The 27,016-nt window shown below is 29.7% G+C and overlaps 1 protein-coding gene across 3 annotated transcripts in view; it reads right to left on the bottom strand.

Annotated features, from left to right (window-relative positions):
* LOC107445749 (hemicentin-1) overlaps positions 1-27,016 on the bottom strand; it is a 449,355-nt gene that overhangs the window by 181,052 nt on the left and 241,287 nt on the right. For all 3 annotated transcript variants that reach the window (XM_087166306.1, XM_087166304.1, XM_087166305.1), the window contains exon 2: positions 425-757. In XM_087166306.1, coding sequence (XP_087022432.1) covers positions 425-757 — 333 coding nt within the window. The remainder of the gene's footprint in view (positions 1-424; positions 758-27,016) is intronic.

Below are 27,016 nucleotides of genomic sequence, written 5' to 3'. Positions count from 1 at the left end.
TACCCGCATAATTTCTACTAAAATGTTTATTTTTGCCATTTTGTCTGAGCTCAAGGGGGGTGTTCAAACCCCTAAACCCCTCCTTTGCATACGCCACTGCTGCCGGTCATGAGATTGACAGATAATCCCGCTCGGGTATGATATGTACGCAGTTGCAATGAGCTAAGTAGCTTCATTAGGCGGTTCTAGTTGGTGCAATAAAATTCTAGTTGTTTAACCGTATTAGGTGAAAGCAGTTATTAAACAATTTTTCTCAAACTTTATAGTTTGATCACCATTTTATTCATGGTTATTTGACTGGTTTGATTAAATATGGTAAAATAACCAATAAATAAATTGTTATTTAACCATTTTTCCGTGTAATTTCTTACAGTGTACAAGGTAGTATACACGAAACAAAACATATTGAAAAGAAAGTACTTACCATATGTTACTAGAGTAGCAAAAGAGAGGGAGGGGCACTTGCCCTGGACGTAAGTAACATCACACTTATAAGTACCATCATCCTCAATCCTCAATGGAGATATTTTAAGATAAGCACTTGAGTCTTCAAGGTAAAAATCAGCTCTGTCGGGATTAGCGAGCTCTTGTAAAGGTTTTTCGACAGCGTCGCTGAAAAGGTATAATCTCTTCCACTCGTTGGATACATTTTTAGTCCACGTGATGAAGTACACTTTGCCACAAGTCGACACATCCACGTCACAAGGTAACTTAGCTGCACCTCCCACAACTCCGATCACGTGCACGTTCTTTTCTTCTGCGGAAAAAAAAGAAATAAATCAGCACGTGTCATCATAATAGTTGAAACAAACAATTGTGAAGAAAATAATTTAACATCTATAGTTTAAATAAATATGTGATCACAGTTAAAGTTAAAATAAATAAAACTGAAAAATTATCATTATAAATATAACTTAATAAAATAAATTTTGGAAGTTAAAGTAAACGGAATTAAAATAGTTTAATTAATTTAATTACTCCTATAATGCATTTAAGTAACTAAAATTTATTTAGTGCTATCAAATTTAATAGCTAAATTTTGTTAATTTAAATTAAGAATATAGTCCCGCAGTGAACTGATCGTCAAGACACAAGTCAAGCATCACTGGTTGCTATCAGTGTGGGGGTGGGTAAACACTTTGATCATGCTGCGATGGGGCCAAGGTTATGCGGTATAGGTCCTCGTTAAACGGTTCTACCGTAAAATGTTCGATTTCGCATGCAAGTCATCAGGTTTCCAAAGCAGGCGAGAAATCCCCTCCACAGAGGATCAAAATTGCGATGGTATGTATTCGGATCATCCTCACTGATGTTTCCCAGACAGTCGCCAATAGCCCATTGTACAACTCTAGTGCGACGTAAATGAACTACTTCTAATTAAGAATAAAGTGTCACAGCCCGTTGGGGTGACAACTACACAGTTTTATGACCAACAACATGTCATCAGCATAAACTGCTTTTATTTCCCCCTTAAGCTGGTAATCATCTTAGTCAACCATTTAAGCATGCATCTTGCTATAATACATTCGCATTACCTCAGTACTTATAAAGGTAAATATATAAGGTATATAATAGAAGTATTTAACACCCCCTTTAATTAAGCATACTGACGTCAATAACAGTTTGGAGATTTTTTGCACCATTCGAAATAAGAATTGATATTATCTAGTTCGCTAAAAATGATAGCAGAAATATTAGGATCTTAAAGAATTATTTTCGAGAATTCCAAGTAATTAATTTTGGTAATAAGTACAAGTTGTAATTTTAAAAAAATTCTTATTCAAATGCTAAATTGATAGAGAAAAGGTACTGATTTATCTAGGAAAACCATAAAAGATTTCCTCGTTATGGACGCTTATGTTGTTTAGTTAATTTTAATAATAGTATTTTATCATTTTCCTAGATGAATAATACTACTATTGACTACTATGAATGTTAATACTATTAATTGGTGTTTTTTATTATTATTTACCGCAATTGCCACAAAGGTACTTCTTTGAAAATATGTTTTTAAGACCCATGGAAAATTTTTGAATATCAGGAAGTTGTCATCGAGCTACAGCCAAATGATACAGAATATAATGAATTTTATTTTAAATACAGCGAAAAAAGCGCATTAGTAAAGGATATGTACCTGAAAAACTTCGTTGATTATGATAATTTCTGACTATTAAGAGTTAATTCCATGTATTAAAATTACTCTAAATGATAATTATTTTTAATAAATCTTTATTTAAAAGGGACGAATTTTTAAAAGCGTGTTTTGCTTAATTTAATAACATAAGAAGCTACAGGGAAGGGCGGCAAATAGTAAAATATAAATAAAACACATTTTAGCTTACGTAAATGCGTCAGTATATGTCTTTTAGGTTTGTGTATGATTTAAGTCTTGATTAATACTGATGATTTAATCCTAATTTAGTTTTTTTCTCACCCCAAACGAAAAATAAGGGTATTCAGCTAGTTACGAATTAAACAAGTATCTCTTTTCAAGAATATAGCATTAAATGCTAGATAATTAATGTTTAATGCAAAAGGGAAGTCGCAAAAATGTATGCACTTAGTGCGGCATACTTAAAATAAGAAAAAATAAAAAAGTCATTAAAATCGAATTAATCATTGTCAAACTCAATCCAACACGGCCCCAGAGCAAGAATTACTTCCAAGAACAATCATCCAGCTTCATATGACGAATAAACTAACTTTTCGTAATTTTGCTTGAATCTAAAAAAATATTTTTTTGGCATTTAAATATTAATTTAAAATTTTTAAATGCTTGTTTTAATTTTTATTTTCGTCATTTTTTTTTAAAAATATGTGTTGACACTGACGATTATTAAAAAAACACTTCGTTAAAATTCCATTGTGTTCGTATGAGTTATAAAAGTAACTCAAGATAATACCGACGCAAATTTCATCAACACTTTCTCTCAACAAGGTTGTTACCCAAAAGGTACTTAACACAGGAAATGGAATAAAAAAAGAAACTCCAGCTGAATTATTTACAGCTTTAACTCAGTCAATGTTAACTTTTCAGGTTGTTTTCTTCCAGGTCAAGAAATGCATTCACTTTAGGAAATTACAACGAGAGAAAAATGAAGCCAAAAACGGCACCGCTGATGCGGAAACTCACCTTCGCTTAATATCCGTTTCTTTCAGCGAAATATCATGGAAAACTGCATTAAACCCACACTTCAGGCGAGGAATTTTTTTTTCCTTCTGAAATGGCGATAAACATTGTTGCAAGAAACAAAACTATCTTAGAACAAAAAAGTTCTTGTGTTACCTTTAGTGAATCCGGGTAATTGGTTCTATCTCCAACTATCATGAAAGATCAGAGGATTAAAACCACGGAGATTTTTGCGTTAGGTTAGAAAAGTATCAGGCGAACAGTGTGCTAAAAAAGAAACTACCGTGAATAATTTTTGATCTAATGATCGGATCTTCACGTTCTAGGACTCAATCTTAGTGGTTCGAGGAGGGAGACTTCAAATTTTCTAATTGATAAGTGAAGACGATATTTAAAGTTACGAAATGAAACATTAAAAGGTACTTTCTCTGAATGAGCATATCTTTTTTCGACGGTTTTGGATTTTTGACCCCCCCCCCATACAGGGTATAGCCACTATCTGAAGAATATGGTACATACAGTTTGGTCAGGAGAGCAATCGAAATTTTGGACCATTAATGTTAATTTAAATTTTTGCGCATTTCACCTTGTATCGGGTTTAGTGTTAATGAATAATATTTTTTATGTAAATACGTCCATTTGATTTCATGTTAGATTTGAATTTTTGCCATCACCTTATACAACAGTTCACAAATAAGTAACTGCATTTTATAATTTTTAGTAAAAAAAAAAATACAAAAGATGGTGTTTTCAAGATACAAAAAACATTTCACGAAAATCTTATCTAAGAAAACAATTGGTACTAAGTCAAAATAGCTCACAGCGAAAAACTTCGATATTGACAAAAATGGAAATAAATTCTGATCACAAAGAAACTAAATTCCGTTGAGAGTGTTTCGCATTTACCTTCAAACCTATATTTTTAAAAATTTAATGTTGAGCGTCGCTAAGCAACAGGTTTTGTAAAAACAATTCACTTATAACGTTGACTCAAAAGTATTCACAGAATTTGTATTTACAACTACCTGCACTTTAGTAAGAACATTTGTTTTAGAACAAAATATGTTGTACATAGAAGGAATTGGCAATAACTAATAAGATTGTTTCTTTGAAAATGCAAATAACTGCTTTAAAAGACGAAGAATAAAACAAGGAAGTAGATTTTTATCTATATATTTAATTTGACTTTACTTAGGTATCAAGAGTCAGTTTCGCTTGAAGCAGCTAATTTTTTTTATTCCATTTTAAAACTTTTCGTTGAATTTTTTTTTCAAAATAAATCATTCTCTTAAGCAAACAAGAATTTCCATCGTGAATTTCAATCTTGAAAACAAGTATTTTCAAAAATAGATGTATTAGCAAATATTATAAAAGATGAATACTGATCTGAAAAATAATTTTACAAATCAATTTTAAACCCTGAAATACTTCTAGAAACTGAGCTTGAAACTCGAAAATAAACTATCTTGTACCTGAAAATAATTTTTAAAAATCGTCTTTGAACGTCAAAATATTTCCATACATTGATCTTGAACCTCAAAATATTTATTTAACTAACACCTTAATGCTATTCATCAAACATTCAAAGCAACAAAATATTTCAGATTCTTTTAATGCCACCTTGAATCTTATAATTTCTATAAAGTCAATAAATAGATGTTGCTCTTATATTAAGATGTAGCAGTGGTTTGTGTAAAACAAATTATAATTTCTGAAACGAAGACATATTTGGTATTTTAAAAATTTTCTTATTTATTCCCGATTATGTTCCTGGAAATCTTTGCCAGCAGCAATGATTGAGTTTAGCTTTTATTAATTTAAAATCAAAAGGAAATATTGCAAAGAAACCAAAATAAACAAATTATAATGTAAGGAACAACAATTATGTATATCTCGGTCCGGATTCTTAAGGCATTTCATGATCATTAATAGAGTAAACTTAGTTTTGATCTTCAAAATCTTAGAAAGCGATAATTGAAAATTTAATACATATTTATTCAAAAGTAACTATTGCAAAGCGACCATAACAATGCATAGTATATGAAACAATACTTATATCTCTGTTTGTATTCCTTTGATAATTTATCATTATTAATAGAGTAAACTTAATTTTGATCTCGATCCTCGAAATCTTTGACAGCAGCAATTGAATTGAATTGAATTTAATATATATATATATATATATATATATATATATATATATATATATATATATATATATATATATATATATATATATATATATATATATATATATATATATATATCAGGGGTCTGTCTAGGTTTTTCTGAAAGGTACCTATTTTGTGAAAATTTAGACATAATTTGTGAAAAATTAAAAATTATATTACAAAATCAATACAAAAACATGGTAAAAATATAGATTTATCGTTTCTTAAGGGATACAAAAATAAAATTTTAAGAAAAAGTATTTTGTGAAACTACCGTTTTCCCTAAAGTTGAATTTGTGAAACTACCGTTTCACCTAAAATTGAATTTGTGAAGGTACCGCTAAACGGTAGCAAATTCGGCCTGGACAGACCCCTGTATATATATATATATATATATATATATATATATATATATATATATATATATATATATATATATATATATATATATATATATATATATATATATATACACTAGAGGGCTCCGCCCCTTGCTCACTACCGCTCGCCAACCCCCGATAATTGCTACGCAATTACATTTTCGTTCGCTTCGCGATCAAACTTAAAGTCGTTTTCCTGGAGATTAGCTGGCAATTTATCTGCACAAACATCACATAGAGAGAATATGATAGGATTGTAAAATGTCAGAGGAACTTATTATCAACATTATAAACTTATATAAAGCGAGGAAGCAATATTATTTAGCATATTACTATAGGGATTAATCTCTGGATATTAATATCGGTATCCGAAGCACGCGTGGTAGAGCCTAACACAAATCATCGTTGATCTTATAGGATGCCGGAAGCTCCCTATATGGTGCTTTATCTCCCCCCCCCCAGTAGTTTAAATTTTAAACTAAAAGCAATTAAAACCTGATGAAAAAAAACTTTACAAAAATTACAAACAAATTAAAACATGTAATATTAATAAGCATGCAGGTTCCTCATTGAGGAACCTGCATGCTTCGGGTAATCGCAGAATGTTGATTATTTCGAATAGTTTATATCTTAAAACTCCCTAAAATCAATTCAGAATTTAAAAAACTGACCCGAATATAACTTAAAATTAGCCCAAAACGAAACTAACTTCACGTGACACAAAATGAGGCGTGGTTTGCTATGACGTCAAGGTATAGTAACTCAGCGAAAGGGAGGAGTTAAACCAAAGCTTCCTATCTAAAAATGTGTTACAAAGGCGTTTTAATTTGGACCGCATTTTTTAAAAATTGCTTTTCTTTCATGCTTATATTATTTATATATAGTTTAAATATATATGTAGTGTATATCAGTTGCATCCTCCTCCTTGAGAAAATTTTTGTGAGCGCCTTTCAGCATAATAAAATAAAATTGAGGAATGAAAAAATAAATATCGAATCTACATTTTTTTAAACAACTTTTGAAATAAATTCATTTTTATTTATTTATCCTGATTCATTTTTATTTATATTTGTCTATACATAAAAGTCTGAACTGTTTTGAAAGTTTTTTATTTAATAAGTTGATCCCAATTAGAGGGAATGGAATGAATGGTATATGACCTGGAATTATAAGTTTTTAGGTAAATAAAATGCTTTAAAAAATTCTTTTTTATTATTAACTTCTAAAATATTTTATTAAATTTTTTTTGAAGAAATGTAAATAATGCTAAACACCTATAATTTTTTTTTTTAACTTTCATAATTTTTTTTTTCTAGATAAAATTATTTTTTTTTTAACTCAAAACCCTTCAGCATAATGAAATAAAATTCAGGAATGAAAAAATAAATGTCGAAACTTTTTTTTCAATAACTTTTGAAATAAATTCATTTTCTTTATTTATACTGATTCATTTTTATTTATATTTGTCCATATATAAGAGTCTGAACTGTTTTGAAAGTTTTTATTTAATGAGTTGATCCCAATTAGAGGGAATGGAATGAATGGTATATGACCTGGAATTTAGGAAATTTTTTTTTAAAAATTCTCTTTATTATTAACTTCTAAAATATTTTCAGGAATTTTTTTTTTTTTTTGAGGAAATGTAAATAAAGCTAAACCCCTATCATTTTTTTATTTTAACTTTCATAATTTTTTCATCCAGATAAAATTAATTAATTATTTTTTAACTCAAAACCCTTCAGTATAATGAAGTAAAATTGAGGCATGAAAAAATAAATGTCGAATCGAAACTACTTTTTTTTCAACAACTTTAGAAAAAATAAATTTTTTTATACTGATTCATTTTTATTTATATTTGTCTATATATAAAATTCTGAACTGTTTTGAAAGTTTTTATTTAATGAGTTGATTCCAATTAGAGGGAATAGAATGAATGGTATATGACCTGGAATTTAGGTACATTTTTTTAAAAAAATTCATTTTATTACTAACTTCTAAAATATTTTCTTGATTTTTTTTTTTGAAGAAATGTGAATAATGCTAAACTTTATCCTTTTTTATTTTAACTTTCTAATTTTTTCTTCCAAATAAAATTATTTTTTAACTTTAAAAAAAAGAACCTGTACACAACTGTTCTGTCAGAATAAAATTCTTTCATTTTAAAGAATAAAGAAAAGAAAAAAAGAAAGAAAGAAAGTGATCTGAAGAGCATTTCAAAAACATTTTAAAATTCAGTATAATGAATTATTCATTCAGAGAAGCTTATCAATCAGAAAAAAAATCTTATAGAATTAAATTATAATTAAGTAAGTTACTGTAAAATGGTCTTATCAACAGTATAATGTAGTAGTTGCAGACAATTTGCGAGTATTTTTTTCATCGCGTTTGATGGCTTTGCACCAAATTTGTCTTTTTTCTTCTTTTGGTACACTAAAAAATAATTTATTTGGCGAGTTTAATGTAGAACTATTGCACATGGTACAATGCAACACTTGTAGTTTTTGCTTGGAGCCATTTTTCAAAATTTATACTCGGAGCGGCATATGCTTTCACCGTTTTACATGATGGGAGTTGTGGTTGTACTATATCGTGACGTCATCAGAGCAGATGGGAAAACTAGCAGCGATTTAGGGGGCGGGGCTAATCGAGCGATTTCAACTATTAATAACAAAATAACTAGTTATCGCACCGGTCTGAAATTGGTGTCTATCTTTATAAAATGGCATGATGTTTCATTTTAAAACATAGAAAAAAAGCATGCAGGTTCCTCATTGCAATGCAAAAACCATTGCAGCAAAGCAAATACCATTGCAAGTAATTGCTCAATTAACTTCAATACTGTGAACTGACAAAATATTTTAGTTTCAATCAGAAGTATTCGTAAGTACACCAAGGTATTAGTTTTCATTTAAACGTCTTGACTTTTCAACGTTTCTTCGCCACGCATTCCGCCGTCGCGTATTGATGGCACTGTGATTATTTTCCAGTTAATTTTGTACAGCTAAATCATGTTCAGCTCTATACCGCTGTTGATATCGCCTGAGATATTCACGGCGATCCATTTCTTATTAAAGATATAAGTATTTTAAAGTAAACTCTGCTCAATATATTTTGATAATTAGGAATGTAAATACACTGCTGGACAATTGCTAAGGACGGATCACAAATTGCAATGTAGCATAACATTAAACGAGACATCAGGCCTAGTAGGATAAAATATAGTTGCCACACTGTTCAGACATTAGAGTAAAGAATATTCATTGTTCTGGAAAGTACAAAAGCTATGAAACATTTGAAAAGAAAAAAATGTTCATTTGGTGCTGCGTATGGAAAAATGGAGCAATGCGTCTAAATGTCAACAGGCAACTTTAAGAAAAGTGTCAGTACGGGATATGCCCACCGTGGAGTGTGATGCAAGATTCTACACGTAGTATCATACTTTGCACAACATTATCCAGCAGCTGTTGAGGCAATTTATCCCATTCCTCTGTCAGTGCACGGATGAGGGTGTTTTTGTTTGTCGGAGGATAGTTTCGACCAGCAAGTTGCCTCCCCAAAGCATCCCAAACCTTTTCAATGGGGTTTAGATGTGGAGAACGTGATGGCGATACAAGGCATTGAATACCCTCGCTGTCTAGACAATCCTGAACAGCGAGTGTTCGATGACAAGTTGCGTTGTCGTCCATAAAAACAAATTTATCACCGACAGCACCACGGAAAAGACGAACATGAGGAAGTAGAACTTCATCAATGTATCGTTGGCCCGTCATAGTCCCATTCGCAACCATATGTAGGCGCGTGCGGCCATTGATCATGATGGCGGCCCACACCATGACACTGCATGTCGGATATCGGTCCCTTTCCAGGATATTTTCTGGACGATAACCTGTACCACTCTCGCGCCAGATCAGTTGGCGTCTACAATCCAATGACAGACTGAATCTCATCATCACTCTCATCTGAGAATAGTACGCATGCCCAGTCCTGTTCAGTTTAATTGTGATGCTCACGACACCATTACAAGCAGGCAGTACGGTGCTGTCTGGTCAATGGGACACACGCAACAGGTCTGCGGGTGTAAAATCCTCCTCCCCTCAAACGTCTGGCAGCATCTTTTCGGGAGATCTACTTTCCTGTGGCAGCAAGAAACTGATTTGCCACCTGCTGAGCTATGGTGCGCCTGTTCCTTTTTGCTGATAGGACGATGTATCTGTCTTCTGCAGGCGTCGTACTTCTAACACGACCTCCCCCGTGCCACCTACTACACATTACAGTAGTTTTAAATGATTTCCACAGCCGTGAAACAACGCTGTGAGCGATGTCGAACTCCCTGGCAACATCTGTTATTTTTCGCCCTTCTTCGATCTTTCCAATAATTCGGCCACGCTTAAAATCATCTAAGTGATCTCGGGAAGACATGCCGAAAATTTTAAGTTCGTCAACTAAATCTTTCCTGTAAAACTTGGACTTGAAACAACAACTCTCCACAGGCGTCAAAACCTTTAAAGCTCTTATCAGCGCTATCACGTGATGAACAGACGAGGAAAAAAAAATTGCATACGCATACCTCTTCTTACTATATCCTGCACTTATTCTAATTTTCCACATTTTGTTTCCTTTCATTTTGTGGTTGCTATGGATGATAGTATTATCCGTCCTTAGCAATTGTCCAGCAGTGTAGTTTTTTGAGAGAGTATTGTAGTTTTTTGAGAGAGTGTTGATTCGTGCTTCCAATAACTCTACCCGATTTATCAAAGCTTTTAAAATGTATTGGAATTCTAAAATAAATAACTGTGTTCTATCAAAACAAACATTTTATTATAAGACTTTAGAAGAATTATCTTTTTACATTGCCACTCATAATTATTGATAAACACTGGATAATATTGCGTTAATGACACTTTTATCTAATGACGTCATAAAGTTTAGTTCATAATAATCATATGTAATCGTTTGCATAAATAATCGATCAGTCTTTTTATATCGATCAGTTATATTATTATCGATCAGTCTTTTTACGTAACAAGTGTGAGATTCATTTTTTTTTCTTTTGGAATGGTGATGTTATAATTTTGTTGTTGAGTAAATAAATCTTCTTATAAACGTAATAGTAGAATTTTCTTAATTATTTGATTCGAAGTCCTCTGAGTTTTATTTGAGGTCAGTTTGTATTTTTTGACAGCATTATTAAAAATTATTACCTTTTCACATACATGCGTTCTCAATTTTGATTGGCTGTTTTGTGCGTTCCTAACCAGAAGTCTTCTGTGATTGGCTATGTGTTATCATTCCACTCTCTTCTTATATATAAAGATATATTCAAATGTAACATAATTCAAAAGTAACTATTGCAAAGCAATCATAACAAAGCATAGTATATGGAACAATAATTATATCTCTGTCCGTATTCTTTTGGTATTTGATCATTATTAATAGAGTAAAACTTAATTTTGATCTTGATCCCCGAAGTCTTTCGGGAAAGCAATAAATGGAAGTTTGCTTAGATAGAAGTTTTAATAGATTTTCACCTCTTTTTCCCGATAAGTCACATAAATACATGCTCCTCCTGCTGGAGCTAGATTATTAGACCGGTCAAATGATGAAAATAAATAAGAAAAATGAAATTAGAAGTTCCAATGAATTTCCAAGACATTCGAACAAAAGAGTCAAAAAACAAAAACAACAAAAATATGACCCAGTCAGGGAATGGGCGCGCATTTTATGAAGAAAGAAAGAAAGAAAGAAAAAGGATTAAAGAATAGAGCGTGTGATCAACCGAAGCTTTAAGGCGGGGGAAGGAGGAAAAGTCTTATCAGAATCCTGTTAAGGGAAAAGCAAGAGAAAAGGCGAGAAGAATTTTCGCTAAATCTTGGAACCTAGCTTTGCTCGAAAATTGCTTTTATAATAGACTGTCGAACGTTGAATGGAAGAGGTAGTAGATGCTGAGAGTAGCGTTCAAATGCCATTACAGAGTTTCATTTTCCCGGAGTAATTCCGGGTAATAATAAACTGCGATTACTCCGATTGTTCTTGAAATATGCAAAATTCAAGTCAAGCAACGGTTAAGATTACTTTCACTAAATTTAAATTTCATTGAATCATACAAAACTCAGATTATAATTCGTTTATAATTACGAAATCCTGCAGATTCGAAACGGTCAAGTTTAGTAACCTCCATTTCATAATTACTACATCAAAATTTGACTGTTACTATCTATTTTGAGTTGCTGTTTTGATTTATATAGTTAAAGATACAAGTTTTTAAAGGTTTGATCACTTAGAAAAAAGTGAATAATGTTTTTTTTTTCATAATATATAAAATATATTCTAATACATCAACAATTTTCGAGAGTATTAACTTTTCTCACGAATCTAGTAGAAATGGACTATGTATTTAGAGTAACAATGTACTTTTTTTATTTATTAAGATAAAAAGTCTTTAAAAATTTGACTGCTTAGGAAATAAAATGAAGCTATCTTATTCGTAAATATTATTTTAAACTTATTTTTAAATAGCATTTGACTAACAAAAACCCAAGTATTATTTTAACATTTTAAACAGAATAAACAGCAAAAAAGAATTAAAATGGTGCGAAATTGATAAAAAGAATCACGTGGAAGTATTTTATATAAATTTTTACGACTAAGTGATGAGCAATAAAATTATATTCATTTATATGAATTTATACTGCACTTAATTCAACAACGCACATATTTAACTATATTTGATAAAGGAAAATCCATAAAATACTGGCGGCTTCTTCAATCATGTTCTGTGTGTTCAACGGAAACTTAAAAAGAGATGAAAATTTTAGTAATTAGAAGCATCTATTGAAAATTTTAGTAATTAAAAGCTAGTCAAAAATGTCTTTCAGTGATTGGATTTTGTCTATTTAAAACTTTATATATCCTTACGATTCATAGAGGCTTCACTCATTACTAAATTAGTAAAAAATGAAAACAATGAAATCTTCGCAAAAACATTTTTTTTATATAATTTGAATCGAAACTTTTTTCTATTACTCTAAATATTACTTTGAAACTTTTTCTATTAGTTTAAATGTATAGAAAAATACGAAAAATCAAGAAATGATGTCTCAAAATTATTTTTAACTGCTTTTGTACCAAAATTTTTTTTCAGATTGCAGCATCGAGTAAATATTAGTCTATTCAGAAAAGTACGTCTTGTGTCTTATTTTTATTACCACGTTTATATAAACTTGCCTTCGTGTGTGTCTGTCCGGGTGGAATTTTGTAACTTTATATATCCTTACCGACTAGCTACAAACTTCAAATTTAGCAGAATTGGATGACAATGCATGAAAATGAAGAGAAAAAAGACATGCAAAGTAAAATAAAATTAAAATTTAAAAAAAAAAAATTATTTTCGAGATTGTCTTTTGTTGTCGATTCCATTATTTCAAATTATTACGTGTCAGGTGAAAAGATTTTTGTTGTCGGAGTATTTTTATTGGCTGAAAAATCACGTGGTAGGATCCAGTTTTTCCTCATTCATTTCCAGATTGTTTTGGTTGTCATCAGCATAAAACTATTGAAAGTCGAAAAGGTATTCGCGATCGCAACGCTCGAGTACGCCGTCTAGCGGGAGCCTGTAAATATCAGACATTAATTTATCACGTTTTCATTCAGATCCACCAGAATCACTGTCAGAGTCGGTCGCCATTTTCTTTGCACGAAATAAGAAGCAAAATTTCCCTAAGGAAAAAGCCGAAAAACTTGAAAAAACTCTCCAGAACATTGTTAAATCTTTCAGAAACAGAACACGCCAAACATTTGAAGAAAATTCCTCAATAATTTTCAACTTCTATTATCAACAAACTTGCAACTGATGACTTCCGATTTCGCTATGGCATACTGTTACAGATGTGTGTTTCAAGGTAAAATGCATTTCTTCTGTCTTCAATTCATTACAAATTAAACTGAAGTCAACATTGCTTTCGTCATTTCAATAAATAAATGTGAATTCAGAACGTCAAGAACAGCAATTGTTATAGAATATTCTTCTTTGTTATAGAACGGTATATATTTCTGTATCTATATAATTCGGAAAACAACAATGAAGAATCATCCAAATTACTTGAAATAGTGTCATTTGTGCTGATGATTAATAAATTTTTTATCGTTTTTTTGGTAAGTATTTCTTAGTTTTGAAAGAATAGATAATTTCAACTAGAATTCAGCTGTTCTGTTTTTAAGCTACATATTCAAATTCATATCGAGATCTTACAATTATAAAATTTTGATGTGTGGTATGTTATCTAAAAGTAATAAAGGGATAATCTATGTACATATTATTTGAAAATAAAACTTTCAAGCGAAGAGCATTTCGTTTGGAATTCTGCGGATTTATAAAGAAGGTAAGTGTCATGATTTTAATAATAAAAAATTAGCTTGTAAAATTTTTTTTTCTTATTTGATAATAGTTCTCTACAGAATGCTTTTTTACGTCTGATTAAGAACTGTAAGAATGAAAAGAGAAACAATATGGAAGTCTTTTATTTCAATATGAGGAATTTTTAAAATCGTTTTTTTATCCTAAGAATTCTTTATTTTACTTTTTTTAGTTTATAACTTTTTGATAAAAATTGTTGCTAAAATAATTGTTTTGAAAAATTAAATGGTATAAAATTATGTGCCAATGTATACTTCTTGCATATTCTAATGTTTGAAGTAATATGTTTCGGTACTTACGTAATAACGTCACCGCAACTACAGATTTGGCGGTTTTTAAGTGCCACCAATCTACACCAACAAATCATAAAATAAAACACTTTATTTAAAATCAAAGTAGTTTATCGGATTTCGGTGGACAATGGGCAAAGTATTTCGCTCCTGAAAAAATAAAATTGCATCTTGTTCTATTTTTGGCAATTCCCAAAGACGAATTTTCATAGCACTAAAAAATGGTAACAAAAATCGAAGAACAAATCATTCTGGAATTCTTCTGATTTATAAAGCAGGTAAGTGTTAATTTTTATAAAATAAAAAATTTTACTTAAGTAGTTTTTTTCTTATTTGATTTAAATGATAGTTCTCTATAGAATGGTTTTCTGCGTCCGATTATGAATCAAAAAAGAAAAAACATGAAAGTTGTTTATTTTAATGTAAAGAATTTTTAGAATTGGGTTTTTCATTTTTGCTTTGTATCGTAAGCATTCCTTATTTTACGTTTTTTAGTTTCTAAATAATGATTTTTATTGAAACTTGAAATTTTTTAATAAAAATTTTTGTCAAAAAACCTTTTTTACTAAATTAAATTTCATAAAATTATGAGGCTTATGTATACTTTTTGTTCATTTTAATTTTTGAACTAATATGATTCTTAAAACTATGGAATGTAAAGTTTAAATAGGCCTTTCATGTTATGTCATTAAATTTAGTAAAACTATTTTTCGGGCATTAGGTTTTAACTCTTATAAGAATATACATATTTTTTTCTGTTTATGTGCAAATATTTTTCCGATGTGTTTTGGATGTTCCTTCTCTAAAAAAAAAGAGATACCATTTTGTTTTCGTTTGCATAAGAAAGGATATTAAACATTTTTCTTTTTTAAATTTAATTAGCCACGATAAAAAAAGGAACGTTGCAATGCTACGTGCTACATTAAAGACGTCTCTAGAGTAAATGAATGACTGTTCATATCGAAATCGCAGGTATCTGTCTCATACAACAACGCCCCCTATAGTTCGTTGCGATCGCGAATTGTTTTTCTATAAAGATTTTTGTATCCCTAATTTAAAATAAAAGTTCTATTACTTTAGTAGTGGTCTTGTAGTAGTCTTGACTACTCTTGACTAAGAAAAATAATCTAAATAAAAATATATATTTTTACAAACCACGTTTTTTGTAGTGAAGAATAATAATTAAAAAATAATAATTTTTTAAAAATATAAAATAAAAATTAAAAATTAAAAAAATCATAGTTTAAAATAAAAAAATTCAAAATAAAAAAATTCGAAATAAAAAGTAATATTTTTAAAAACCACGTTTTAGTAGTGGAGAATTAAGAAAAGAATTGAAAAACGAAAAGCGTGGGGCGCATGAAATACATAACAGTAGTGTTATATTAGTGTGTGTATGTGTGCTCTTGAGAATATGTGTATGTATATCAGTAATTGTAATTGTATCTGAATGTGGATGTGGAATATGCTTTTGTATATGCATATGTATGTGGATGTATATGTGGCTGTGCATGTGTATGAGTAAGAAAATGTGTATATGTATGTGTATATGTACTGTTATGTATTTCATGCGCCCCACGTTTTTCGTTTTTCAATTTTTTTCTTAATTCTTAATTCTTGTTAGTTAAATAATTATGATTTTTGCAAATAGACACTCTTTAAGCTGACACTTTAACTGACACTCTTTAAGCCTATTGCAATTTATTCTTAAGCCTTTACCCCAATTATAAGGGACTTACTTATTAATTAGCCTGATTTGCCTCAAGCAAATTTGCAATAAGCCCAGAGTGATGGTGCGTCGTTGTAAACAACTTAATTTAGAGTTTATTGTGAAAAACTCAGGTCAATTTTGTCTGATTGACTAAATCTTTGCGCACTTTGTAATTTGCCTATAGGTATAAGGCGAATTGTAATAAGCCTAAAAAATCTCAAGCAGATTTCGAAAAAACCTAATACTCCTCAATCAACCTAACATATATATATATATTCATTTTGTTTGTATTTAGTTTTGGTCATTTTAATCAAAATTTGCAGTAATCATTGTCGGATATTGTTTAAACATTTCAAAATAAGATTATTTACTCATCAACAGTTCATAGTTTAGTTATATATTGTTATATCATTCTACATCAAACTCAATTAGTACAAGAGTCTAATTTTTATTTATTTATTTAATGCAAAATTATAACAATTCTATATCTTCTCAAACCTTTTATTTAATGTTATGAGTTTCACAGTTTTCAAGCTAATCATAAAGAGTGCTATGATTTTCGAAATTGCTTTTCTTTCTCCACCCCCCCCCCCAAGTCTTTATTACATAAAATTAAATTATTCAAAACTATCATGACTTTCATTTAGTTCGATGGCATTTTTAATCACAAATAACTAGTATTTATGAGTTAAATTTTCGTTTTTAGCAAAATTAATAATCCCCTAGGATTCATTTAGCTTCTCATTCCCCTAATAGCATTTTAAAACACACTGTCTTAATGTCTCTTAAGCCAAGGAGTTTTGTTTAATTGCTAAAGAAAATCCCTTGAAAATTTTATGTTTTTGACATGGCTTTACTGTAGAACGAAATATTTATTCTTTTTTATTAATAATTATCAGCTTTAAATTTTTTTAATGATGCTTTCATGTTGACGTTTCCAGAGTGCCTCTGAATTACATGTTGACATCTATTATAACATAGATCGAAATATTTGACAAAAACATACATAATTATTATTAAATTTTTTTAAATTAAATATATTAATTAATATAATTAAATATATTAAAAACATGAGTTAAATATATTTAATTACTATAATTAATATGTTAATATAAGTAATATGTTAATATGAAATTATAATTATTATTTAAATATATTATAAGTAATAATTATAATATTTAATTTATAATTAATAATATTTTATAAATAATTAATTATAATATTTTATAAATAGTTAATTTAATTTTAAGAAATAATATTTAATTTTTAATAATTAATATAATAATTAATTATAATGTTTGATTTATAATAATTAATTATATAAAATTTATAATTAATAATTAATTATATAAAATTTATAATTAATAATTAAATATTATAATTATAATTAAAATATTAGCAAAAATATATAATTCAAAATTTAGGGGAATAAAAACTTACTTTACAGGACTATATTAAATTGAATTATATAGATTATTAAGACAAGCTTTCATTCGATATACAAATTTTTTACATAGTCTTTCGGTACCATATAGTACATGAATGCAATGTAGTACATAGATACAATTCAGTATTTTCTTCTAAATCTTTCTTGTATTTTAATCACATTGTTGCAATATTTTTCATGATTAATAAATTAAAGGAAAAAAGATAAATCAATACTTTTAGTTGTCTAAACTCCTACACATTCAAAATATATTTTGCAATATTATTAATATTGATTCAGTTCTTAACTGAAGTTTTATATTTCTAATATTCTAAAATCTAAGATTTTAAAGAAATAGAATTATATGTATCAGTTTTGAAAAAAACTTAAAATAAAAAAAGAGCTATTTTATTTTCGTATAGTTTTCGTTCATTTTGCGTTCTCTTCATGCGTAATATATTAATTCGTAGCTAAATACCCGTTCTAAATACCTAAATACCGGAAAAATCAAAACTGAACTACACTAAAAAATTATATCCAAAACTAAAAGACAAATATAGTCACACAAATAATAAAGCAAAATTAATTCCCATGCTTGTTTGTTTTTATTTATTATTATCTGTTGCCCTTTCCTATCGTTCTACGTTAATAGATTAAACAAAACATGTATTAGTATTGTATCACATCAAAATCAACTGTATGCAGTTCAGTATCATCTGGCATAATGTTGATGCTCAAGGCAACTCTTGATATTTAAAATTCACCACTACTTTCTTCCGTACTTATATCTTCAGAGTGCCGTAAGAAACTATTTTCTCAGTATCTATCATAAAAATGTGCAGTATTGGTGTAGCCGTATCAGACACCAATTTCTCCATGAAATACTTCGTATCTATACGAATATATTTGGTACCTATTAAAACTGCACCAATTATCATAAAGCATGCAGTGTCCATTAACAAAATGAATAAACATCACTATATCAATAATATTATGGTGACATTTTACTGTTCCTCATAGCTTCATTAATTTCGCTTTTTAGCATAAAGCTTATTATTTTACTTTAATTGGTAAACATTATGAAAATTAAAATTCATTGGGATCAATAATAATCTTGGCGTTTCCTTACGTTTATCCTCAACTAATTCGTTACATTTCTCCATTAGTTTTGGTATTCAGTACATTTTTTTTCAATTTTTAATTACAGTTAGTTTTAAATGATTTAATTTTATAGTAACACACTCTAAAAGCATAACTATATGTAAAATAATCGCGTGGTTTTAGATAAATACTAATTTGGTGAACATCATGCTGCGTTTAGATAACCTGGCATAACGAGTAAAAAATAAGTAAGCAATACAAAACTCAAAATAAACTTTTTAGACCTATAAACTAGCAATTAATATTTTAAAGATAACAGTGATGTTATCTTTAAAATATTTAACGAAACTGAATCGTTTATAGTTTACTTCAAAACAATTTCTTCCCTTTAAGTCAGTGTTTCTCAAAGTGTGGTACGCGTACCCCTAGGGGTACGGTAACAATTCAGCGGCGGCACACGTTCTTATGCGAAATATCTTGCAACAAACGAAAATTTAAAAAAAAAAACATATTTAATAACAAAGCTAGCCATGAAAATCTACGATTACGTATTTTTCTATTGGCTATTTTTTGCAGAGTTAACAGTTAATAATTAGTGGTGTCAACAGCTAGTTCTGATTTTTAACTTTTGTGCAATTTTGTTATGGTAAAAATTACATTCATTTTCTTATTAGTGGTACACAGCGTTACGAAAAATTTAGAAAGGGTAAGCAAAAGTCATAAGTTTGGGAAACACTGCTTCAAGTCAATGAGATAATCTTATCTTTGAAATGTCTCTGGATAAAAATTATAGTTAAAAGTAAAAATCGGTCTACGCTTTACCTACACTCCGGTATGCAGATAAGCAAATTCGTTTTACCCATTGGCAAAATGGGTATTGGTTTGGGATTGATGGCGTGCACACACTTTTCAACTGTGAGAGATGATGGCGTGCACACACTTTTCAACTTCAAGAGTAATAGTAAACTGTGCGCATGCGTCGCTATGGTGACCGCTTCTCTTTTTATTTTTATTTTCACTAGAGGGCGTTTCTAATGTATTTACATAATAAGTATTTTTATATTTCTTTTATTATTAACGTATAATTACTGGCTTGATGGTGATTTCAATATAAATATGAATGCTGAGGAAGGAAAAGTATCTTGAAACACGTACATATATACAGGATATGAAAAACCAATCCGACGATAAACATCAAAAGGAGACAGTTTTTGCAACCCATGATTTGAAATGTTGTGGCGTTTAACGGAGTCAATCCAGAAAGAAAAAGCATTTGATCAATGGGTAACCATCAATCGCGATAAGGCGATCACAATTCTTTATTTAATATATAAAAATAATGCAATCAAGAACATCCAGCTCCATGTATGTGATACGTATATCGAAATTTATAAAAGCGTTTAATAGTTGAGTGAAATCTTATTTTATTTTTATATTTTTATATGAATTTATATTTTTTTAATTTATAAGCATAGATATACACATTTTGTAAAGAATTACTTTTAATAGCTACTGATTTGTTTGAATATTAAAGAGTTATCATTTACGCATGTTTAAATAAAACCTAACTCAATGAAGCAGCAGAATATCTCATAATATAGATTTTTTTTAAATTAAAAAAATACTATTTAAAGTGCTATTTTAATTATTCTATATTTTTGAAAGAAGCAAAACATATAAACGAATGCTTAAGTATCAAACGAAGCAAAAAATAATAACGCATGATATCTAAGGAATTATTCTTTAGAAACAGAAAACGATTTTTATTATAAAGAAAGATGGCAACATTTAAATATAGCTACGTAATTTAGAATAAAAATCTGTCTCATCTTCCAGGCGTGCGAATTAGGCATCGCCATCTGTTCGCTGCTTCTTTACAACGACATCTAGCGGCGTAAACATAAAAGTTTCGTATGTCGTTAAGATTTTATCGAATAATTTTAGCTTACACTTCAGACCTTAAAAACAGAATCTTTCTTCCCTGCTGTGTGGATATTAAGATCATTTGAGTCCGACGCTATTGCTAAAGATTTGCAATAATCTGCTTCGCACACAGGGGACAGAAAAAGGGTTGATTGCTCCATTAAACAATAAATGAACCCCGAACTAATACGGATAAAAATCTCCAGAACGATATTACTCCGGGAAGCAGATGTAAAATTAAGATAAGATGACTGCTTTCTGGAATACTGCTACTGCAAACGTTCTTTTTAGAATAAAACAAAAAGGAAAAAATTACTTGTTTAGGTTTGCGGGAACTGGAGAACGAGAAAGAAATAGGTAGATTTTCGTTTCGTTTTCCACGTAATTGCTGAAATCGATTTACATAAAGAGAGTTATTAAAGTGTAAATAATTTCCATAGAAAGGATTGTATTCAATGTCTTATTTGAGATCATAAAATATAACTATTATGAATATTAAAGGAATAATCAATATAGTTCGTTTCGTTTCGCGTTCCAAGTAATTGCTGAAATCGATTTAGATAATGACAGTTATTAAAGTGGTAGTTATTTCCATTTAAAGGATTGTATTGAATGTCTTATTTGAGATCATAAAGATTATTATGAATATTAAAGGAATTCTCAACATAGTTCATTTCCTTTCGCATTCCAAGTAATTGCTAAAATCGATTTAGATAATGATAGTTAATAAAGTGGTAGTAATTTCCATAGAAAGGATTGTATTGAATGTCTTATTTGAGATCATAAAAATAACTATTATAAATAATAAAGGATTTCTCAACAAAGAGATATATGGTAAATGTTTTAATGTCTGTTTTTAAATAAAAAAAATACCATTAAATTAAACACGTTTTTCCATATCAAAAGATTTTTAATGTTTTTTTTTGTCGGATGTACAGTGCGCAAAAAACTAAACGAACCACCCTGAATAACTTTTGATTTTAATGATCTGATTTTCATGTTCTAGGATTCAATCTTAATGATTTGAAGTGGTGACAATAATGCTAATTAAATTGGAGGCATATTAGCCTACTTTCCATACCGGGAAAAATATTTGGAAGGATAATTTTGAATAGACTAAAACATGAAATTTATGGAATTTTAAGAGAAGAACAAGCAGGTTTCCGCAGTGGAAATGGAACAATGCAGCAAATCTTCACACTTAGAAATATCATTGAGCAAAGCTTAGAATTTAACACCTCTTTATATTTAAACTTTATTGATTTCAGTAAAGCCTTTGATTCAGTTAAGAGAGAGAAATTATGGGAAATTTTATCACTTATTTATTCACTAATATACCAGAATTTTATCACTCATATACCAGAGAAATATATTAACATAATCAAAGATATGTATGATAACAGCAAAGCATGTATAGAAGTAAATGGAGAATTAACTGAATTCCTTTTGGTAAAAACTGGCGTGAGACAGGGATGTGTTTATCAGGATTTTTATTTATACTGGTGTTAGACAGGATTATGCGAAACAGCTTGACAGATGAAAAAAGAGGAATAAGGTGGAATTTCACAACTACTTTAGAAGACCTTGATTTTGCTGATGACATCGTACTTATTTCATCCAAATATACAGACCTTCAGCTTAAAACAGACAAATTCAACAAATATTCAAATAGTGTAGGTTTATTCATAAACAAGAAGAAAACTAAAGTAATCAGAATAAATCAAAAGAAAAATGACAAAATTAAAATCGAAAATCACGAAATAGATGACATAGAGTCATTTAGCTATTTAGGTTCTATTGTAGATAAAAAAAGGTGGAAGTAGTGAAGATATTAGACAGAGAATAATCAAAGCAAGAGCATGTTTTAAGGGATTACATAAATTTTGGAGAGAGTCAAATATTGAAATAAAGACAAAAATAGTTGTTTACAAAGCTATTGCTAGAGCAGTACTATTATATGGCGCAGAAACCTGGAAACAGACTGAGATCGAAATACAAAAATTAGAAACCTTTCAAAACAAATGTTTAAGACTTATTTTTAAAATTTTCTGGCCTTACAAAGTATCAAGTCAAAATCTATTAAATAAAGCTAAAATAAAAAAAATAGAAGATGAAATTAAAAGACGAAGATGGAGCTGGCTCGGACATATCTTTAGAATGCCCAAAGAAAAAATTAAATCTGTTGCGCTTACATGGGCCCCTGATGGTAAAAGAACAAGAGGAAGACCCAGATTTACCATCCAGTGCATGTTTTTGGGCGAATTAAAAGAATGTGGAATATCTGGCAGGGAGGAAGCAAGATCTATTGCTAGAGACAGTTGGAGGGATATGCTAGGGGCCTTAAGTGCCCAAAGGCACGTAGAGGATAAGTAAGTAAGTAAGTTCGGTCAGGAGAGCGGGCCAAAGTTTGGATCCCTCAATGTTAATTTTACTTTTCGTATATTTCACTAGAACTCGAAAATTGCTTTAACTGATTGAAAATTTTTGCTCACTGTTATAAAGTTTACCCGAAGGAGTAAATAGTTATTATTTTGTATTATTTAATAATAGTAGAAAATTTTACAATGTAAGGTATACAATTTTTTGCATTAAAATACGAAATTCCAACGAAATCGATCGAATAGTTCCTGAGAAATCACATTTTTTTAAAAATCATTTTCGTATGATTTATTGAATCGATTTCTCTCAAATTTTGTACTTTGCCATGTAAATTTACATTCCTCAAAATAATGTTAAAAGATTTTCTATTAATTTTCTATTATTTAAAATTTTTAATTTTTTTTCAATTTAAAATTTTTTTACTATTATTAAATGAAATAATAAAATATTTACTGAAAGTTATGTTTTGTATGGAATTACCTACCTAAATAAACGAACTTAATAACAGTGAGCAAAAAAGTTTTCAATTTGCTTAGAAGTTACTTGAGATACAGCGAAATACGATTAAAACTTTTTTGAAGTTATACTTCTAATGCGACTACCAACAAGGTTGCGTTAAACGTTTAACGCTATATTTTTATTGGCCGGGAAATCACGTGGCAGGATCCAGTTTTCCCTCATTCATTTCCATATTGTTTTGGTTCTCACTAGCATAAAAATAATAAAAGTATTGTTTTTCTATAAATATTTTTTTAGTTAGATTTGATACACATATAATTTAATAGGATAGTATTTATTTTCAAATTTAGTGGATAACAATTGTAAAAAATGAGTGAAAACAATCCCATGGACAATGCGACGGATTTAAGGTTATGTCAAGGTACATCTCTTGTGAATATCAATTGATTGTTAGATTTTCTCTTTTGAAATTACATTATGATGCATTCACATACATTATTAATACAAATACATTTTCCATAGCGAGAGGATGAGGCAACCACAAGCACTTCCACTGGTTCAAGAGGTCTACGACGGAAAAATGCACAATATTACCGTGATTACAGAGCACGGAAGCGGACGGAGCAGGAAAAAGAGTCGTTGAATAAAACTAGTGATCCTTCTACGACTGCTGATTATTCTACAATTAACGTCGCAGGTTACGAAGTTTAACTTCTACCGCGCGGAGGGACTCCACGCACTATTTTTTTTTAATTGACTGGGACTACAATATTGCATACGAGGCAAAAATTCTGTTTGTTGCATCCTTTGAGATGATGTAGATACATTTTTTGTCATATGAAACTTTTTGTGTCTAGGTACTTGTAGGGACCAGGTACTTATAGGGTACTTGCCAGGTACTTGTAGGGGCAATTTGTTCCCTTCTAATCTATAGCGTTACTCCCCATTTGTTTGTTATACACATGTGTTTACACAAGAAAGTTATTAGGATTTTTAAACAAATGAAAGGTTTATTGCCCTGAAAGATGAGCCTAGTTCTAATGTAAATAAAAATATTGAAAACAGTATTTTTCTCATAAATATAATATTTAGTACCAATTAAAAAGTAGCTTAGAGTAACTTAGCAAAAAGACTTGAACAATGTTTATTAAAATGCCATTTAGAAAACTCTTCGTTGTAAAAAAATTTTCTTAGAAAAGTTTTTTACAGCTCTTTATTCAACGGTAAATTATCTTGTAAACAAAGGTTTTGTTGAGTTCCAAATTGAGTCACATAAAATTTAAAAATTGTAGCTAGTAGAAACCATTAGAAGAAACTTAAAATTTATAGTAAAAATTCAAACATTAGAAACTAGACATTTTTTGAGGGACGGAATAAGTGTACGAAAAAAAAAAAGAAAATGTAAAGATTTATTTTACGATTTTAAAAATTATTCAAATAACGAAATTGTTACAAGTAACAAAAGTAAAGTATTAAAAAGAGTCAGTAAAGGCACTAAAATTTTACTTTCACATTCGCTACTTCTGATTCGCCTATTGCGCTTGCAAATAAAAAAAAGATTTATGGAATGAAGAAAGAGTAAAAAAGATAATAAGAGTTATTAGATAAAAATATAAAACTTAATCATCAGTTTTAGTCGAAGATACGTGATGAATAAAAGGATATATTTTTAATGTTATTGAATAATTCACATTGAGTACTTTATATTAAAGTATAATTCGAAGATAAAAGAAGATTGTTTCAAGGTGCTCTACAATTATCACCCTCAATATATATTCTGAAATCATTTTTTTTTCAAGTAATTTAAAAAGCTGTACACATTAGAAGTCGCATATAATATTTAAGCAAGAACAAGAATGCTATCAGAAATTAACTAGTTACTAAGGTGTAAGATAAAAACATCAAAAAATTATTGATTTTCGGAAAATATAAGAAAAGGTTAAAATTGTTCTATTCAGAACACCTTCAAGTTTCATCAAACAATTAAATTGGTTTTACTGCTTTTCATCCCATATTCCTCACTAGTGCTTTGACAGATTTCATTAGTATTTATGTTGCTTCTTTACTTAAATATATTAATTTGAAATCTGTAATGTGTTAAGTTTTCTGAATACAATTTTGTCAAACGTTCTAAAAATATACATTAAAGGCGGTGTTTACGTAACAGCGTGAATGTTTCTCCTTTATCAAATGGTACATTCAACATTTCGATAAATATGTTCGACGCAATTTTTGGATAATATTTTATGCCTCACCTGCTATGAAATAATTTTACTAAGTTTGAATTTGAATTTTCAAGATCGTCAAGATCGTTGAACAGCCGACCCAATTTTATGGGTTTAAGACTACTAATGTTCCACTCCGTAGCCCAATCTAGAAAATAAGGGATCGAGTATTGGGAGAAATTTGCCTTCGCGGAGGACTTTTTTGGAGCTAACCCACATTTGCGTTACATGGAGAGGAAGACCACGAGAACCTCCCACGGTTAGCAAGGGGACTCTAATCTATGATCCGTCTACCACTGAGGATATTTAAAGTCAGCACTGTGGTCGGTGCAAGCCGGATGCGGAATTCGTATCGACTGGGATTCGAAACCGGTTCGCGAGCACTCTATCCCCTGAGCCACCACGGCTCACATTTGCAATGTAAAATAAAATTTCTTTTCAAATCAAATAAATAAATAATTTTTTTTTTTTTAAATTTTGCTTCTTTTATTTGCGCATGACTTGTCGCACGGTGATAAATATACATAAAAAAATCTGCTATTTCCATCCAAAATTAATATCCTAATTTTGCCTCAGTCTATGATAGCGATTGGGGTTTAAATACACACTTGCAATCCTCGTATTCCTAAAAGCTCACTTACGGCATTCAATTTAATAGCGTTAGGTTACAAAAATTTGAAAATGGTTTCGTCGTAATTTAATACAATTAATTGCACTTAATTATTTAAACTCGATTTATTAAATTATATTTGAGAAAATGATGGTAAGAATTAACGCTTTTATATGATGGGTTGGTTGGCTTGCTTCGTGGCGGCCATATCGTTTATAATGACTAGTATTGAGATTGGAAGCTAAGACCAAAATAAGCTATCAATGGTATTCTACTAGGTCTAAAGTAGGTCTACTAGGTCTTAGTTTCCTTTATCAGGGGTCCGTACAGTCATTTTGTGAAAGGTGCGTTTTTCGTGAAATTGTGAAAAAATTACTCACATTCTTTCAACCAGGGTCCACTTTTATGAATTTGTGCAAATAGGGTCCGGTTATTGCAAAAAACTTTTTCAAGGACTTTTTAAATTGTAAATAGATACAAGATTATGCTCGGCACTGTAAAATTATAATAAAAAAATTAAATTTTCAAAAATAAACAGCAATTGCTGCTTCTAAATTAGAGATGCAAAGATTTGGTATTTAGCCTATGCTGCTGAACGCAGAATATTCATTTTGGACAAATAATGAAAGAATCGTCTGCGGAAGGCAAAACTTAATTCGTTTACATCCATCTTTCTTGTTTTCTGCCCTGGGAAGGGTTTATTTGATTAGCAAAACAATAATGACGATTAACAAATTTGTGAAGGGTCCGATTAAAAGAAAAATTATTTTGTGAAGGGTCCGTTTTTAAGTTAAAATA

This window comes from Parasteatoda tepidariorum, chromosome 6 (assembly GCF_982258835.1).
Source record: "Parasteatoda tepidariorum strain Cologne lab strain chromosome 6, Ptep-v5.0, whole genome shotgun sequence".
Taxonomy (NCBI): domain Eukaryota; kingdom Metazoa; phylum Arthropoda; class Arachnida; order Araneae; family Theridiidae; genus Parasteatoda; species Parasteatoda tepidariorum.
This window is presented reverse-complemented; position numbering and strand designations above follow the sequence as displayed.